Source organism: Chiloscyllium punctatum, chromosome 7 (assembly GCF_047496795.1).
Source record: "Chiloscyllium punctatum isolate Juve2018m chromosome 7, sChiPun1.3, whole genome shotgun sequence".
Classification (NCBI taxonomy): Eukaryota; Metazoa; Chordata; class Chondrichthyes; order Orectolobiformes; family Hemiscylliidae; genus Chiloscyllium; species Chiloscyllium punctatum.
In genome coordinates, this window is record NC_092745.1 from 110120131 (window position 1) to 110137700 (window position 17570).

At 45.3% G+C, this 17570-nt stretch overlaps 1 protein-coding gene across 1 annotated transcript in view; it reads right to left on the reverse strand.

Annotated features, from left to right (window-relative positions):
- Positions 1-17570, reverse strand: part of LOC140480040 (uncharacterized) — a 46204-nt gene that overhangs the window by 21076 nt on the left and 7558 nt on the right. Inside the window, exon 2 of the mRNA XM_072574592.1 lies at positions 7672-7733. Coding sequence (XP_072430693.1) covers positions 7672-7733 — 62 coding nt within the window. The remainder of the gene's footprint in view (positions 1-7671; positions 7734-17570) is intronic.

Here is a 17570-nt window from a genome sequence, read left to right on the forward strand (position 1 = left end):
CTTCCTATTCATATACCCATCCAGATGCCTTTTAAATGTTGCAATTGTACTAGCTTCACCACTTCCTCTGGCAGCTCATTCCATAAACGTACCACAATCTGCGTGAAAAAGTTGCCCCTTAGGTCTCTTTTATATCTTTCCCCTCTCACCCTAAACCTATGCCCTCTAGTTCTAGACTCCCCCACCCCAGGGAAAAGACTTTGTCCATTTATTCTATCCATGTCCCTCACGATTTTATAAGGTCACCCCTCAGCCTCCAACGATCTAAGGAAAACAACCCTAGCCGAGTCAACTTCTCCCTATAGCTCAAATCCTCCAACCTGGCAACATCCTTATAATTCTTTTCTGAACCCTTTCAAGTTTCACAACATCTTTCCCATAGGAAGATGAGAATTGCATGCAATATTCCAACAGTGGCCTAACCAATGTCCTGTACAGTTGCAATATGACCTCCCAACTCTTGTACTCAATACTCAATAAAGGAAAGCATACCAAACGCCTTCTTCACTATCCTATCTACCTGTGACTCCATTTTCAATGAACTATGAACCTGCACTTGAAGGTTTCTTTGTTCAGCAACACTCCTTAGGACCTTACCATTAAATGTAAACGTCCTGCTAAGATTTGCTTTCCCAAAATGCAATACCTCACATTTATCTAAATTAAACTCCTTCTGCCATTTCTTAGCCGATTGGCCTATCTGATCAAGATCCCATTGTAATTACAAGATAATACATGGCTTGGAGAGGGTGGTGGCTAGGAAATTGTTTCCATTAGGCGAGGAGACTAGGACCCGTGGACACAGCCTCAGAATTAGAGGGGGTAAATTCAGAACAGAAATGAGGAGACATTTCTTCAGCCAGAGAGTGGTGGGCCTGTGGAATTCATTGCCACAGAATGCAGTGGAGGCTGGGACGCTAAATGTCTTCAAGGCAAAAATTGATAAATTCTTGATGTCACGAGGAATTAAGGGCTACAGGGAGAATGCGGGTAAGTGGAGTTGAAATGCCCATCAGCCATGATTGAATGGCGGAGTGGACTCGATGGGCCGAATGGCCTTACTTCTGCTCCTATGTCTTATGGTAATCTTCGCTGTCCATTACACCTCCAATTTTGGTGTCATCTGCAAACTTACTAACTATACCTCTTCTGCTCACATCCAAACCATTTATAAAAATGATGAAAAGTAGTGGATTGAGCACCAATCCTTGTGGCACTCCACTGGTCACAGGCCTCCAGTCTGAGAAACAACCCTCCACCACTATCCTCTGTCTTCTATGTTTGAGCCAGTTCTGTATCCAAATGGTTAGTTCTCCCTGTATTCCATGAGATCTAACCTTGCTCATCAGTCTCCCATGGGGAGCCCTGTCGAACGGCTTACTGAAGTCCATCTAGATCATATCTACTGCTCTGCCCTCATCAATCCTTTTTTGTTACTTCTTCAAAAAATTCAATCAAGTTTGTGAGATATGATTTCCCATGCATAAAGCCTTATTGGCTATGCCTAACCAGTCCTTGCCTTTCCAAATACATATCAGGCCTCACTCCTGATGAAGGGCTTTTGCCCGAAACGTCGATTTTTCTGATCTTTGAGGGGCGCTATTGTCTCCCTAGTTACCCTTTTGTCCTTAATTGTAAAAACCATCTCGGAGGCACTCCACAAAGCCTCTTTCTTGAGGTCCAATACCAACCTGATTTTCCCAGTCTACCTGCATATTGAAATCCCCCATAACAACCGTAGTAACATTTTTGCGACAGGCCAATTTCAGCTCCTGATTCAACTTGCATCCGACATCCAGACTACTGTTTGGGGGCCTGTAGATAACTCCCAATAGGGTCTTTTTACCCTTAGAATTTCTCAGCTCTATCCATACTGACTCTACATCCCCTGATTCTAGGTCCCCCCTGCACAAGGGACTGAATATCATCCCTTACCAACATGGTCACCCCACCCCCTCTGCCCATCAGTCTGTCCTTACAATAGCACGTGTAGCCTTGAATATTCATTTCCCAGGCCCTGTTGATCTATCCTGTCTGTACCTGACATATGCTTCTTTCTTTTTCTTAACCAAAACCTCAATTTCTTTAGTCATCCAGCATTCCTTATACTTACCAGCCTTTCCTTTCACCCTAACAGGAATATGCTTTCTCTGGATTCTCGTTATCTCATTTCTGAAAGTTTCCCATTTTCCAGCCGTCCTTTTATCTGCGAACATCTGTGCCCAACCAGCTTTTGAAAGTTCTTGCCTAATACCGTCAAGATTGGCCTTTCTCCAATTTAGAACATCAACTTTTTGATCTGGTCTATCCTTTTCCATCGCTATTTTAAAACTAATAGAATTATGGTCGCTGGCCCCAAAGTACTCCCCTATTGACACTTCAGTCACCTGCCCTACCTTATTTCCCAAGAGTAGGTCAAGTTTTGCAACTTCTCTAGTAGGTATAACCACATACTGAATTAGAAATTTTCTTGCACACACTTAACAAATTCCTCTCCATCAAAACCCTTAACACTATGGCAGTCTCAGTCTACGTTTGGAAAGTTAAAATTCCCTACCATAACCACCCCATTATTCTTACAGATAACTGAGACTTCCTTACAAATTTGTTTCTCAATTTGCTCCTCGGATGCTGCCTGGCCTGCTGTGCTTTTCCAGTACCACACTCTCAACACGGTTTTGAAAGTTTAACAGTCAAATTTTTCTAAGCCAGTGACAAAGGTAAGGCCTTTACTGAAGCATCATTTTCTCATTTGCCATCTTCTGGCAACACACAAGAAATTATTCACAGATGGCGAAGTAATTAAAGCAGCAATGATTGCAGCCACTAAACCCTTTATTCAGAGCCTCCAAGAAAAATGAAGAAACAGTAATGTGACTTGGTGTTTCCACAATAGCGATACAAGTGGGTTCCTTGTCTGAAGACAAAGGACTGGAAGAACTTCCTACTGTAATTTGATTAATCAATTGACTTGACTGACACAGTCTAGCTGAAGGTTTTGTGCACATTGCTTTTAAGGACATAACAACTAAAGAGGGTCTTCTCCCCTTTTGGTCACTTAAAGAACAAACAAGGGGTGAGGATACCTACAATAAATTTAAAAAGAATGCGTTTAAGAAAAACATTCCAATCAAGCAAGTATTTTCCGTCACTACTGACGGCGCAACAACCATGATTGGTGCAAGTGTGGTCTTTGTTGTGTTTTGCAGAAATGATCTCATTTCCCTGTTTTTGTTAATTGCCGCTACATAATCCACAGAAACTTTATCCATTAAAGTTACGGACTTTTCTCATGGAATGAAAGCTTTTGTTAATATTGTAAAATGATTCAGCAAGAACCCTTCCGCATCTTTTGTTTAAATCCTCACTCGACAAATTCTGCTTCGCCAATGGCGAGCTAATCCTCCATGCTGCTGAGAGATGGTTAAGTTGAGGGAAGATCCTGCAATGATTTTAAAATCTGATGCCTGATATCGTCACTTTTCTTAGTTCAATGAATGAAGTGTGCAGTGAGCTGTCAGACACTGTGTGGTTGCTTGACCTCAGGTTCCTTAAAGGACAGAGACTTAGCACAATGATCACTGCTATGAATTTATTCAAATTAAAACTGGACCTTTGGTCCTCCCAACTGAAAAAAAATCAACATGCTGCAACACTTCCTGAGTCAAGAGAAATTACTAGAAAGAAATCAAAGGCACCCAGAAAAGTGGTTCCAATCAGAAAGCATCTGTGCACACTTGAGGAAGTTAGCAGAGGAATTCAACAGGTGAATTCAGGAATTAGATATAACAGAACAAATCATTACGATGGTCTCAAATCCATTCCACCAACAGATGTTAGTGGGTCGGCCTCCAAATTCCATAAGGTATTTGATTTGCTAAGCAGTAGAGTTGATATTGACTGCAGCACAGTAGCTCAGTGGCGAACACTGCTGCCTCACACCACCACAGACCTGGGTTCAATGTGGAGCATCCTCTGGATGCTCCGGTTTCCTCCCACAATCCAAAGATGTTAGGTGAATTATCCATGCTGAAGTTGCACATAGTGTTCAGGAGTGTGTGGGTAAGGTGCATTAGTCAGGGGAATGGCTCTGGGTAGATTACTCTCCAGAGTGTTGGTATGGACTTGTTGAGCCGATTGGCCTATTTCTACACTGTCTGGATTCTCTAATTACTGTGGAAAATTAAATTGAATTGTAGATCAGATCAACAGACAGTAATTTTTGGGGACTCGTAAACAGACAAAATACATACTTTGACCATCCTATCTTTTAAAGAGTAAGCTTACCTTGACTCCACATAATTCTAAGAGACAATGTTTTCCCAAATGAAGATAATTAAGTTCAAGTATCACATCTACCTCTCAGATACCTGTTGATTGACAGAATACAACTAGTAGATTCAAACTACAATCCAGATAATGTGCAGCCACAGATGGCACATTGAGTAGTGAACAAAATGAACAATTATATATACTTCGTTTTAAATTTATATAGCACTGAAGATAAACTGTTTATTCCATATTTCTTTGGAGTAGATCCTAGGTTGCACTTAAATTTGAAAAGTATTCTTATACTTAAAAAGGTTGGAGGCCACTGATCTAATGTGTACAATCTGGCTTAATGATCTCACCCTTTTAGCACCAGGATCTTTCTGATCAGTCAGTGACGTGCTTCCTCAAAGATCAATACAGTCTTACTGAAGTACTGCATCCTGAACTAAGCACTATAATGGGGCCTAATTAGAAATCTGTACAGCTGTAGTATAATATATCAGCAAATTACTGCAGATGCTGGAATTTGTACTGAAAACAAAAAGTGCTGCAGATCACAACAGTTCAGGCACTTCAACAGTCATCGAGACTCAAAACGTCAGATTGCTTTCTCACCATGGATGCTGCCTGACCTGCTGTGACCATCAGCAGATTTTGTTTTCAGCTGTAACATAATTTTCATTCTCCTTATTCCTAAATCATTTGATTTCCTTAACAATTGCAAGCAGTAGGGCATGAGAAGGTATGAGGAAAGAATTGCACAAAGAATATTCATTTTAATTTACATAATTCAGTTATCCCTCACAGAGATTCCATAATCATCGAGTTAGGGGGATTGAATCTAACTGACAGCAGTGAACCCTGCTGACACCAAAGCATTTTTACAGAATCTCAGAATTGTCACAGCACAGAAAGAGGCCATTCGACCCATCATGCCTGCACTGGTTCTATTACCAAGTACAAATTTTCTACTTTTTTCTCATAAACATATTTCCTATCCAACATCATTTCTATTCAAAATAATGCTCCCCTCTTGAATGCTTCAATTTAACTTGCCTCCACTGCACTTCCAGGCAGTGTATGCCATATTCTGGATTAGTGGTGCTGGAAGAGCACAGCAGTTCAGGCAGCATCCAAGTAGCTTCGAAATCGACGTTTCGGGCAAAAGCCCTTCATCAGGAATAAAGGCAGTGAGCCTGAAGCGTGGAGAGATAAGCTAGAGGAGGGTGAGGGTGGGGAGAAAGTAGCATAGAGTACAATGGGTGAGTGGGGGAGGGGATGAAGGTGATAGGTCAGGGAGGGGAGGGTGGAGTGGATAGGTGGAAAAGAAGATAGGCAGGTAGGACAAGTCCGGACAAGTCATGGGGACAGTTACTGAGCAGGAAGTTTAGAACTAGGGTGAGGTGGGGGAAGGGGGAATGAGGAAACTGTTGAAGTCCACATTGATGCTCTGGGGTTGAAGTGTTCCGAGGCGGAAGATGAGGCGTTCTTCCTCCAGGCGTCTGGTGGTGAGGGAGCGGCGGTGAAGGAGGCCCAGGACCTCCATGTCCTCGGCAGAGTGGGAGGGGGAGTTGAAATGTTGGGCCACGGGGCGGTGTGGTTGATTAGTGCGGGTGTCCCGGAGATGTTCCCTAAAGCGCTCTGCTAGGAGGCGCCCAGTCTCCCCAATATATAGGAGACTGCATGCCATACCCTAACTACTCACTGTGTGAAAAAGTTTTGTTGATGATTTTTAAATGGTAGACACCAGGCTGATTTTCATCAACAGTTTTAATTCACTTCAAGCTAATTAAGGTTAGGAGTGAGGACAACCGAAATGGTACAAAACTACATTTATCTTTCTCTCATCTTTAATATCCTCATAATATTTCATTACATTTTAAAATACAGTCACTTTTTGTTTTGTCAACAAACATGGTGGTCATTGTCTCCATAGCAAAGTCACATTAACAGCAAATGAGATAAGTAATCTGTTATTTTGTTTTTCCTTGGGTGGGCCAGGAATCATTGCTGGCTCAGCACTATGGAGAACTCCCTTCTCCAATTTAAACAGCATTACTGGGTTGAAACTGCATGGGACACAGGATCTTTTGCCTCATCTCACCCTCCGGCTCAAGGTTAGGGAAGGGCCCAAATGGAATACCAGCTGGCCCTTGGCTATTTAATGGCCACTTAATCAGAAGTCTCACCTCAGAGAACAGCAAGCCAGTCAAAGGCTGAGTGAGCTGTGTTAAGTGCGGCTCAAGCAGGTGAGACATGGAAACCTCCAACATCCCAAGTGGCAAATTGACAGATCCCAGGCTGGGGAGTTTGAGAGTCAATGGGAGCAGGGGAATTCTTGTGGAAAACTTTCCAATGGCCTCAAGGGTGTTGTTAAGTAGCTCAGGAGAAAGTGAGGACAGCAGATGCTGGACATCAGAGTCGAGAGTGTGGTGCTGGAAAAGCACAGAAGGTCAGGCAACATCCAAGGAGCAGAGAATCAACGTTTTGGGCATAAGCCCTTCATCATTAAGTAACTCACCCCACTATCCATCATTAGTCCATGCAATGCAACCTATCAGCACAACCCATGATCTGGGCTTCAACCTGTGTTGGTTAAACTCTCTCTGTGGGGAATGGTCCTTAGGTGGACATCAGTTTCCCACTTCAAGGTTGCAACTGGTCCATTGGTAGACAAACAACACTGCAACACCTGGTGCGGTGAAAGGATAAGTGCTTGGCTGTCTGTTGAATTCACGTCCCTCCCCCATCTCAATCCTCTCCTCCACTCCACTAGTTTCTAGCCTTCAAATCCACTGCCATATCTTTGTATAAGAGTCAAAAAGTGTGGTGCTGGAAAAGCACAGCCTGTCAGGCAGCATCCGAGGAGCAGGGGAGTCAACATTTTGAGCATAAGCTCTTCATCAGGAATGTTCCTGATGAAGGACTTATGCTGGAAACATCGCCTCTCCTACTCCTCAGATGCTGCCTGACCGGCTGTGCTTTTCCAGCACCATGCCTTTTGACTATGATCTTCAGCATCTGCAATCCCAACTTTCTCCTTTATCTTTGTATAACTCCAGCCATGGAATCTTGTGCATCTACCTGAACAAATAGATATGACTTCAGTGATATTGGACTTGAGAGCACTTCTAGATATATAGCACTTCTCCAATGCTAAACCAAAGCATCACCCAAATTATGCGCTCAAGCAACAATAGAGTTTGAAACAATAACCTTATGACCCAGATGAAAATCACCATTAAGTCAAGCTGATAAAATACAAGAGAACTTTCATAGTCAGCTCATTTCCAGGGTCACATCATGTACAGATTCAGACATATGCCAGGATGTGAGGCCAGAAGATTTATGCAGCTGGAATTTATAGTGCCATGAAAATGACAGCATATGTTGTCCTACCATCATCATTGACAGAGTCATTCACTTCCCATCGAGAATAAGAAAATAGTTTGCTGTCCCATCTGTAAAAAAAAAGTTCAAAGTAAAATGGTCAATAGTAAGGAAAATATACTACAGTATGAAAAGTACTACTGATGTGTTATCAATCAAATGTGCATGACTAGCAGTGACTAATTTCAACCCTGCCAGTTTTAGAACATAGAGAACATAGAAAAGTACAGCACAGAGCAGGCCCTTCAGCCCACGATGTTGTGCTGAGGTTTAATCCTAATGTAAAATATAACAACTTAACCTGTGCATCCCTCAACTCACTGCTTATCCAGGTGCATGTCCAGCAGTCGTTTAAATGTCCCCAATGACTTCGCTTCCACCACCTCAGCTGGCAACACATTCCATGTATTCACAACTCTCTGTGTAAAGAACTTACCTCTGGCATCTCCTTTATACATTTCTCCTAATATCTTCAAACTAAAACTCCTCGTACCAGTCAATCCTGCCCTGGGGAAAAGTTTCTGGCTATTGACTCTATCTATTCCACTCATTATAGAACATAGAACATAGAACATAGAACAATACAGCACAGAACAGGCCCTTCGGCCCACGATGTTGTGCCGAACTTCTATCCTAGATTAAGCACCCATCCATGTACCTATCCAAATGCCGCTTAAAGGTCGCCAATGAATCTGACTCTACCACTCCCACGGGCAGCGCATTCCATGCCCCCACCACTCTCTGGGTGAAGAACCCACCCCTGACATCTCCCCTATACCTTCCACCCTTCACCTTAAATTTATGTCCCCTTGTAACACTCTGTTGTACCCGGGGAAAAAGTTTCTGACTGTCTACTCTATCTATTCCTCTGATCATCTTATAAACCTCTATCAAGTCACCCCTCATCCTTCGCCGTTCCAACGAGAAAAGGCCGAGAACTCTCAACCTATCCTCGTACGACCTACTCTCCATTCCAGGCAACATCCTGGTAAATCTTCTCTGCACCCTCTCCAAAGCTTCCACATCTTTCCTAAAGTGAGGCGACCAGAACTGCACACAGTACTCCAAATGTGGCCTAACCAAAGTCCTGTACAGCTGCAACATCACCTCACGACTCTTGAATTCAATCCCTCTGCTAATGAACGATAATACTCCATAGGCCTTCTTACAAACTCTATCCACCTGAGTGGCAACCTTCAAAGATCTATGTACATAGACCCCAAGATCCCTCTGTTCCTCCACCTGACCAAGAACCCTACCATTAACCCTGTATTCCGCATTCTTATTTGTTCTTCCAAAATGGACAACTTCACACTTGGCAGGGTTGAACTCCATCTGCCACTCCTCAGCCCAGCTCTGCATCATATCTAAGTCCCTCTGCAGCCGACAACAGCCCTCCTCACTGTCCACAACTCCACCTATCTTCGTATCATCTGCAAATTTACTGACCCACCCTTCGACTCCCTCATCTAAGTCATTAATAAAAATTACAAACAGCAGAGGACCCAGAACTGATCCCTGCGGAACTCCACTTGTAACTGGACTCCATGCTGAATATTTACCATCTACTACCACTCTCTGACTTCGACCGGTTAGCCAGTTTTCTATCCAATTGGCCAAATTTCCCTCTATCCCATGCCTCCTGACTTTCCGCATAAGCCTACCATGGGGAACCTTATCAAATGCCTTACTAAAATCCATGTACACTACATCCACTGCTCTACCCTCATCCACATGCTTGGTCACCTCCTCGAAGAATTCAATAAGACTTGTAAGGCAAGACCTACCCTTCACAAATCCGTGCTGGCTGTCCCTAATCAAGCAGTGCCGTTCCAGATACTCGTAAATCCTATCCCTCAGTACCCTTTCCATTACTTTGCCTACCACAGAAGTAAGACTAACTGGCCTGTAATTCCCGGGGTTATCCCTATTCCCTTTTTTGAACAGGGGCACAACATTCGCTACTCTCCAGTCCCCTGGTACCACCCCCGTTGCCAGTGAAGACGAGAAGATCATTGCCAACGGTACTGCAATTTCCTCTCTTGCTTCCCACATAATCCTAGGATATATCCCGTCAGGCCCGGGGGACTTGTCTATCCTCAAGTTGTTCAAAATGTCCAACACATCTTCCTTCCTAACAGATATCTCTTCTAGCTTATCAGTCCGTTTCACACTCTCCTCTTCAACAATACAGTCCCTCTCGTTCGTAAATACTGAAGAGAAGTACTTGTTCAAGACCTCTCCTATCTCTTCCGACTCAATACACAGTCTCCCACCACTGTCCTTGATCGGACCTACCCTCGTTCTCGTCATTCTCAGGTTTCTCACATACGCATAGAATGCCTTGGGGTTATCCTTGATCCTATCCGCCAGGGATTTTTCATGCCCTCTCTTAGCTCTCCTAATCCCTTTCTTCAGGTCCCTTCTGGCTATCCTGTATCCCTCCACTGCTCTGTCTGAACCTTGTTTCCTCAACCTTATGTAAGCCTCCTTCTTCCTCTTTACTAGACATTCAACCTCCCTCGTCAACCAAGGCTCCCTCACACGACCATTTCTTTCCTGCCTGATCGGTACATACATATCAAGGACACGTCGTATCTGCTCCTTGAAAAAGTCCCACATTTCCACCACATCCTTCCCTGACAGCCTATGCTCCCAACGTATGCTCCTCAAATCCTGTCTTACAGCATCGTAATTTCCCTTCCCCCAATTGTAGAAACTTCCTTGTTGTGCGCACCTATCTCTCTCCATAACCAAGGTGAAAGTCACAGAATTGTGGTCGCCATCACCAAAATGTTCACCCACTAACAAGCCCACCACTTGTCCCGGTTCGTTACCGAGTACCAAATCCAATATGGCCTCCCCTCTGGTTGGACAATCTACATACTGCGTTAGAAAAGCTTCCTGGACACACTGCACAAACACCGCCCCATCCAATCTACTTGATCTAAAGAGCTTCCAATCAATATTTGGGAAGTTGAAGTCGCCCATGACTACGACCCTGTGGCTTCTGCACCTTTCCAAAATCTGTTTCCCAATCTGTTTCTCCACATCTCTGCTGCTATTGGGGGGCCTATAATAAACACCCAACAAGGTGACTGCACCTTTCCTATTTCTGACTTCAGTCCATACTACCTCCAGAGGCAGATCCCCCTCAAACTTCCTTTCTGCAGCCGTTATACCATTTCTAATTAGCAATGCCACCCCCCCTCCTTTTTTACCACCCTCCCTAATCTTACTGAAACATCTGTACCCAGGAACCTCCAACAGCCATTCCTGTCCCTCATCTATCCATGTTTCCGTGATGGCTACAACATCGTAGTCCCAGGTACCGATCCATGCCTTAAGTTCACCCACCTTATTTCTGATACTCCTTGCATTGAAGTATACGCACTTGAGCCCATCTCTGTGTCTGTAAGTAGTCCCTGTCAGTGCTACCTTCTCCACAGCCTCCCTACAGTCTTGGACATCCTGACACACAGCTAGCTTACTTGCTGGACTACAAGTCCAGATCCCATCCCCCTGCCAAATTAGTTTAAACCCCCCCGAAGAGTGCTAGCAAACCTACCCCCCCAGGATATTGGTGCCCTTCTGTATACCTTGATCAGGTCTCTTCCTCCTTCTCTCCAAAGAGAAAAATCCAAGTTTATACAACCTTTCTTCATAAGGCAAGCCCTCCGGTCCAGGCAGCATCCTGGTAAACTATCTTTGCACCCTCTCCAAAGCCTCTGTATCTTTCCTATAGTAGGGCAACCAGAACTGGACACAATATTCCAAGTGTGGTCTCACCAGGGACTTGTTGATCTGTAGCAAAACCTCCCGACTCTTAAACTCAATCCCCCTGTTAACGAAAGCCGAAACACCATATGCTTTCTTAACAACTCTATCCACATGGGTGGCAATTTTGAGGGATCTATATACTTGCACACACAGATCCCTCTGTTCCTTCACACTGCCAAGAATCCTGTCTTTAATCCTATATTCAGCATTTGAGTTCGACCTTCCAAAATGCGTCACTTCACATTTATCCAGGTTGAACTCCATTAGCAATTTCTCAGCCCAGCTCTGCATCCTGTCCATATCGCGCTGCAGCCTGCAGTAGTCCTCGATACTATCGATGGCACCTCCAACCTTTGTGTCATCTGCAAATTTACTAACCCACCCCTCAACCTCCTCATCCAAGTCATTCATAAAAACTACAAAGAGCAGAGGCCCAAGAACAGAGCCCTGCGGGACACCATTCAACACTGATCTCCAGGCAGAATACTTTCCATCTACAACCACTCTCTGCCTTCTGTCAGCCAGCCAATTCTGAATCCAGATAGCCAAATCTCCCTGTATCCCATTCTTCCTGTCTTTACGAATGAGCCTACCATGGGGAACCTTATCAAATGCCTTGCGAAAGTAAAGCATATAGTGCAGGAATATTTAACCACAATTTTACCAAGTGTTTGGTGACAGGATGGGAAGCAAGAACATTGGGAAAACACAATGTTCCACCACTTTGATGGATGTGGAAGGCTCCTTTAGGGCCTTGGATGGAGATGAGGAGGAAGGTGTGAATGCAGGTTTTGCAATTCCGGCGGTGGCACGGGAAGGTGCCAGGATGGGAGGGTGGGTTGAAGGGAGGGCGTGGACCTGACCAGGTAGTCACGGAGGGAACGGTCTTTGCGGAAGGCGGAAGGCGGAAAGGGGTGGGGAGGGAAATATATCCCTGGTGGTGGGGTCTGTTTGGAGGTGGCGGAAATTTCAGCAGATGATTCCATCCATCAAAGTTTTACCTGCACACCCACCAATATCATTTTTTTTTCCGTTGCTCCCAATGCGGTCTCCTCTATATTGGGGAGACTGGACGCCTCCAAGCAGAGCGCTTTAGGGAACATCTCTGGGATACCTGCACCAATCAACCACATCGCCCTTTGGCCCAACATTTCAACTCCCCCTCCCACTCTGCCGAGGACATGGAGCTCCTGGGCCTCCTTCACCACCGCTCCCTCACCACCAGACGCCTGGAGGAAGAACGCCTCATCTTCCGCCTCAGAACACTTCAACCCCAGGGCATCAATGTGGACTTCAACAGTTTCCTCATTTCCCCTTCCCCACCTCACCGCAGTTCCCAACTTCCAGCTCAGCACTGTCCCCATGACTTGTCCTACCTGCCTATCTTCTTTTCCACCTATCCACTCCACCCTCATCCCCCCCCACCGACCTATCACCTTCATCCCCTCCCCCCACTCACCCATTGTACTCTATGCTACTTTCTCCCCACCGGCACCCTCCTCTAGCTTATCCCTCCACGCTTCAGGCTCTCTGCCTGTATTCCTGATGAAGGGCTTTTGCCCGAAACGTTGATTTTACTGCTCCCCGGATCCTGCCTGAACTGCTGTGCTCTTCCAGCACCACTAATCCAGAATCTGGTTTCCAGCATCTGCAGTCATTGTTTTTACCTACATAGATGAAATGGAAGCAGAGTTAAGGCTTGGCACTGAGCAGCCATGATCTTGTCAAAGAGCACAGCAGGTGAGAGAGATTAGCCTGCTCCCCTCCTGCACTTATTCCTCATGTCTCCCTGCTAATAGGAAAGATGTGGTAGAACTTGAAAGAGTTCACAAAAGGCTTACAAGGATGTTGCCAGGGTTGGAGGATTTGAGCTATACAGATAGGCTGAATAAGTTGAGGCGGCTTTCCCTGGTGCATTGGGGGCTGAGAGATGACCTTCTTGAGGTTTGTGAAATCATTAAGGGTATGGATAGGATGAATAGCCAGGGTAATGGAGTGCAAAACTAGAGGGCAGAGGTTTAAGATAAGAGGGGAAAGATTTAGAAGGGACCTAAAAGGTAGAATTTTCATGCAGAGGCTGGTGCTTGCATGAAATGAGCTGCCAATGGAGGCTGGTACAATTACAACATTTAAAAGACATCTTGTAAATCTATGGCTTACATGTAAATATATGGCTTAGTGAGAGTGTAAATATACTCGGCATTCGGAAGCCTTTGGTGATGCTCTGTTTCGCGCGCAGGAGGAGGTCACGTGATGCTCTGTTTCGCGCGGAGGTCACGTGATGCTCTGTTTTGCACGCAGGAGGAGCGCAAGGAGGTCATGTGGTGCTCTGTCTCGCACGCGAGGAGGTCATGTGATGCTCTGTTTCACACGCGAGGAGGTCACGTGGTGCTCTGTTTCGCGGGCAGAAGGAGGTCACATGGGGTCGGACATCCGGGAACGCAAGGAGGCGGAGAATGGAGTCAGATCAACAGCCAATCAGAAGACAATCCCACCTCAGTGATTGCATGACCTTTTGTATTGTATAAAAGACTGGGTCAGGGACAGGAATAGTTTGTACTTTGTGAACTGACACACTTTATAGTTTGTCAGGGACAGAAAGGTCTAGACCCAGAGCTCTGTATACTTTGTCCACCTACTGCTAAATAAACTAAGAGTGTGAGACTGAATATCTTCTTCTATTGCTTCATTTAAAGAACACGCAGGACTCGGCTCACACATAGAAGAAAGTAAGCTGGTAGATTGAGCCAAAGTCCTACAATTTGGTGACCCCGACATGATGAAGACAGAGAAGTGACGGAAAAGAGAGAAAAATAGAAACAATGAACAACTGACGTCTGATGACAACAACAAGCAGCGCCGCATAAACAGACACCTGTTTATATCGAAGTTCTGCAATTAGAGATACCAAATTGATTGTTGTCATTATACTGCAAGTGTCCTAGTAATAGTAAGTGGATAAAGTATTGATAACAGTACGTACGGGTTTAAAGTCCCATGGGGTTAGAGTCCCCATAAAAGCAACAAGGTACGTAAGTGTGAGGAGGTTTAAAGTCCATTGAACAGGATCTCAAAGGCAATGCTCACAAATTTTGGTTTATGATTGATGAGTTGTAAGTTTTTAAATTATATTGGGGAATGTACGGAGGGTGGCAGAAAAGCCAGTAGTGTCTTGAAGACAAAGACGTGGTGTCTCAGCGGGAGAGGGTCGGCAGTGGAAACCTAACTGTGGCAACGAAACTGCTGATAATTCTCAGTGAAAGGGTCAGTTGCTTGGGTGTACTCCATACAAACTGACTGGCCACCGGATTTGTCTCTGATTGGGTTGGTTGCTCGGTTATATTATATCCAAACCAACTGACTACTGGACGGGAGGATTAAAAACAAAAAAACACATAAAATGGAAGGGGAATTTAATAAAGAGTGAAGAATACGGAGGATATTCTTCCAACTTAATGTTGCCCGTAAAACAGCAGTGGGGTAAAGCCAGAAGTCAGTCAGTCAGTGGGCTTGCAAAGAACAAACAGAAAACAATGATGGAGAAATAAGACAAGGTTTGGGAAGAATTACAAACTCAGGGCAAAGTCCCTAAAGATGAGGAGCGGAAGAAATTGTCGCCATTTTTAGGAAAAGCGGAAGAGCAAGCTAAACTAGAAGTAGAAGCGCACATGAAGGGAAAGAAAGGATCAATATTAGTTAGAAGAAAGTGGACAAAAGAAAGCGGGGAGAAAGAAGATAGGAGGATTCATCTGCACAACATAACGTTAGCCAGTGTAGCGGTAGAAACATTACAAAAGAGAGTAGGTGGTACCTCTAAAACAGAACTGGCAAAGGAGACAGAAAAGGCAGGACCATCCGCACCAGTATATCCTAAATTGCCTGGGGTACAATCACTGCCCCCATTTCCTGTAACACAAATACCACTCATGTATGTTAGATGTGCAAGAAGTAGGAACAAGAAAGTACAACGTAGCAAAAGAGAGACTGGCAGAAGCAGTAGAAGAAAGCATCAGAAAAGTAGAAAAACTAACACTAGAAGCTGAACAGAGAGTTAAGGAAGCGGAGGGAGCAAGCAGGGTGATAATGACACACAGCAGAAACAAAGAACAGCCAAAACAGGGGAGATATTCATTAGTGCAAGAGCCAGATGCTCACTCGACACTGTATAGTGCTGAGAATGAAAAGAGGGGAAGATTACATGACTCCGGTCAGTTATTAGATGACGGGTTCTTAGACAGAAGAAGGAGAGATTTGAGGGAAGAACGGGACAGAGAGAAATTGGATGGGGAGGAGTCTAAAAATAATACAGACATTGAGGACGAAGAATCCCTGACAGAGGATGACCCACACACCTACCCCGTCACTTTGAAAGGCTCACTCACAATGCATACCGAACATGGCCCTCCACTAAAGCCCCTACCTGAAACAAGTTATAATCTGCGTCAAAGAGACACATTACGACAACCCATAAAGTATCAGCACCACCAAATGCCATTAATTTAGAGGCTGTTATATGGGGGAATGTTTATCAGCCCTTCACATGAACTGCATCCTGGATAAAATGCCCCCACCCATGGAGGGAGGTGGGCCCTGGATGACTAAATTTTGCCAATATACACTAGGCCACAAGTTAGCTATGGACGACTGGAGAGCATTGTTGGGCAAGCAATTGAGTATGTGGGAAATACAGCAGATTGAAGCTTCTGTGGGGACCACCTTACTACCTGATTCAGACCCGTTCGCGCAGCATGCCACCTGTGTGAGAAGGGCAAAGAGAGATAGATTTCCGATTCCACCGGGAGCGATGTACTCACTCACCTTCACAATGAAGGAGGGTGAGGATATGCCTGCCTTTTTGGCTAGGTGTAAGGGCAAGTGGACAGATACTGCGGGGAGTCATCCAGGGTTGGGTCAGCTTCAGATCACGTTATTTAGAAATGCCGTTATGGCAGGGATGCCGAAGGAAGTAAAAGAGGCAATGGAGAGTAATCCCGACATCCCAGGTTGTTCTACAGAACAGTGGGAGAAACACTTGACGCACCACATGAAGCATTACAGGACAAAACAGGATGAAGATAAACAGAGCAATGAGTCAACTCAAGTGCAGTTGCTGAAGTTACAGCTCGATGAGGCTAGAAGGAAGGCTAATGATACAAAGAAGGCCTCCCAAAAGATGACTAATCAGATGGTTCAGCAGCCGTCGCCACAAAACAACCTCCCGAGTCTAGACCCAACACCTGATTGGATGCCACACCACCCCCACTATGGGGGCAGGCCTATAGGCGTAGCAGGAGCAATGAGTGGTAGAGGAAGGGGCCGCGGAGGACTCAGAGGTCAGCCACCCAACACCTGTTTTGAATGTGGCCAACCCGGGCATTGGAGAAGAAATTGTCCCATGCTGTGGGGAGGCCAGGGATTGATCCGAGGACAGTATGTCTGGTCAAGTCAGCCTCCTTTTCAACAGGCTGTCCAGCCTGACCAAGCCCCAAATGCAGTTGCAGCCCCGGTGCAAGGTCAGTACCCCCAAACCATGCCGGAAGGGCAGGGGTACGAATATTCATGGGACCCGAGGACTCAGGGACATGTGGGGTTGGCAGACCCCTACATGCAAATGAGCGTAATGGACAAGAATCTGTCTTTTTTGGTTGACACGTGTGCAAGATTTCCTACCATCACTTGTGTCATCCCTCGGTCAAACATGTCATCCTCCAGCATCCAGTTACTAGGGTTCTCGGGTAAACCAGAAAATCTGCCTTTGACATCGCCACTGATCACATCAGTGGCCGGACAGACCTTCCGTCACTGGTATATTTCATCACCTGCATGCCCTGTCAATCTGATGGGCCGCGACTTGCTGGTGAGATGTGGGGCCTCGGTTCGGTGTGGACCAGACGGACTGGTAGTGACCTTTCTGAATGGTTACTCTGTCAACTGTTCCATGATAATGATTCACTCTGGATCCCAAATGATGCTATCAGCGGACACATCACCAACGGCAGAAGGGCAGTGGGCAGATATATACTGGGGAATCCTAGAACCCGAAAGCAGGCAGAACGACGACATCCAGTCTCTATACAACCAATGGCGACTCTGGGTTCAGATGCTGCATCCCTATGCTCCTCCTGCAG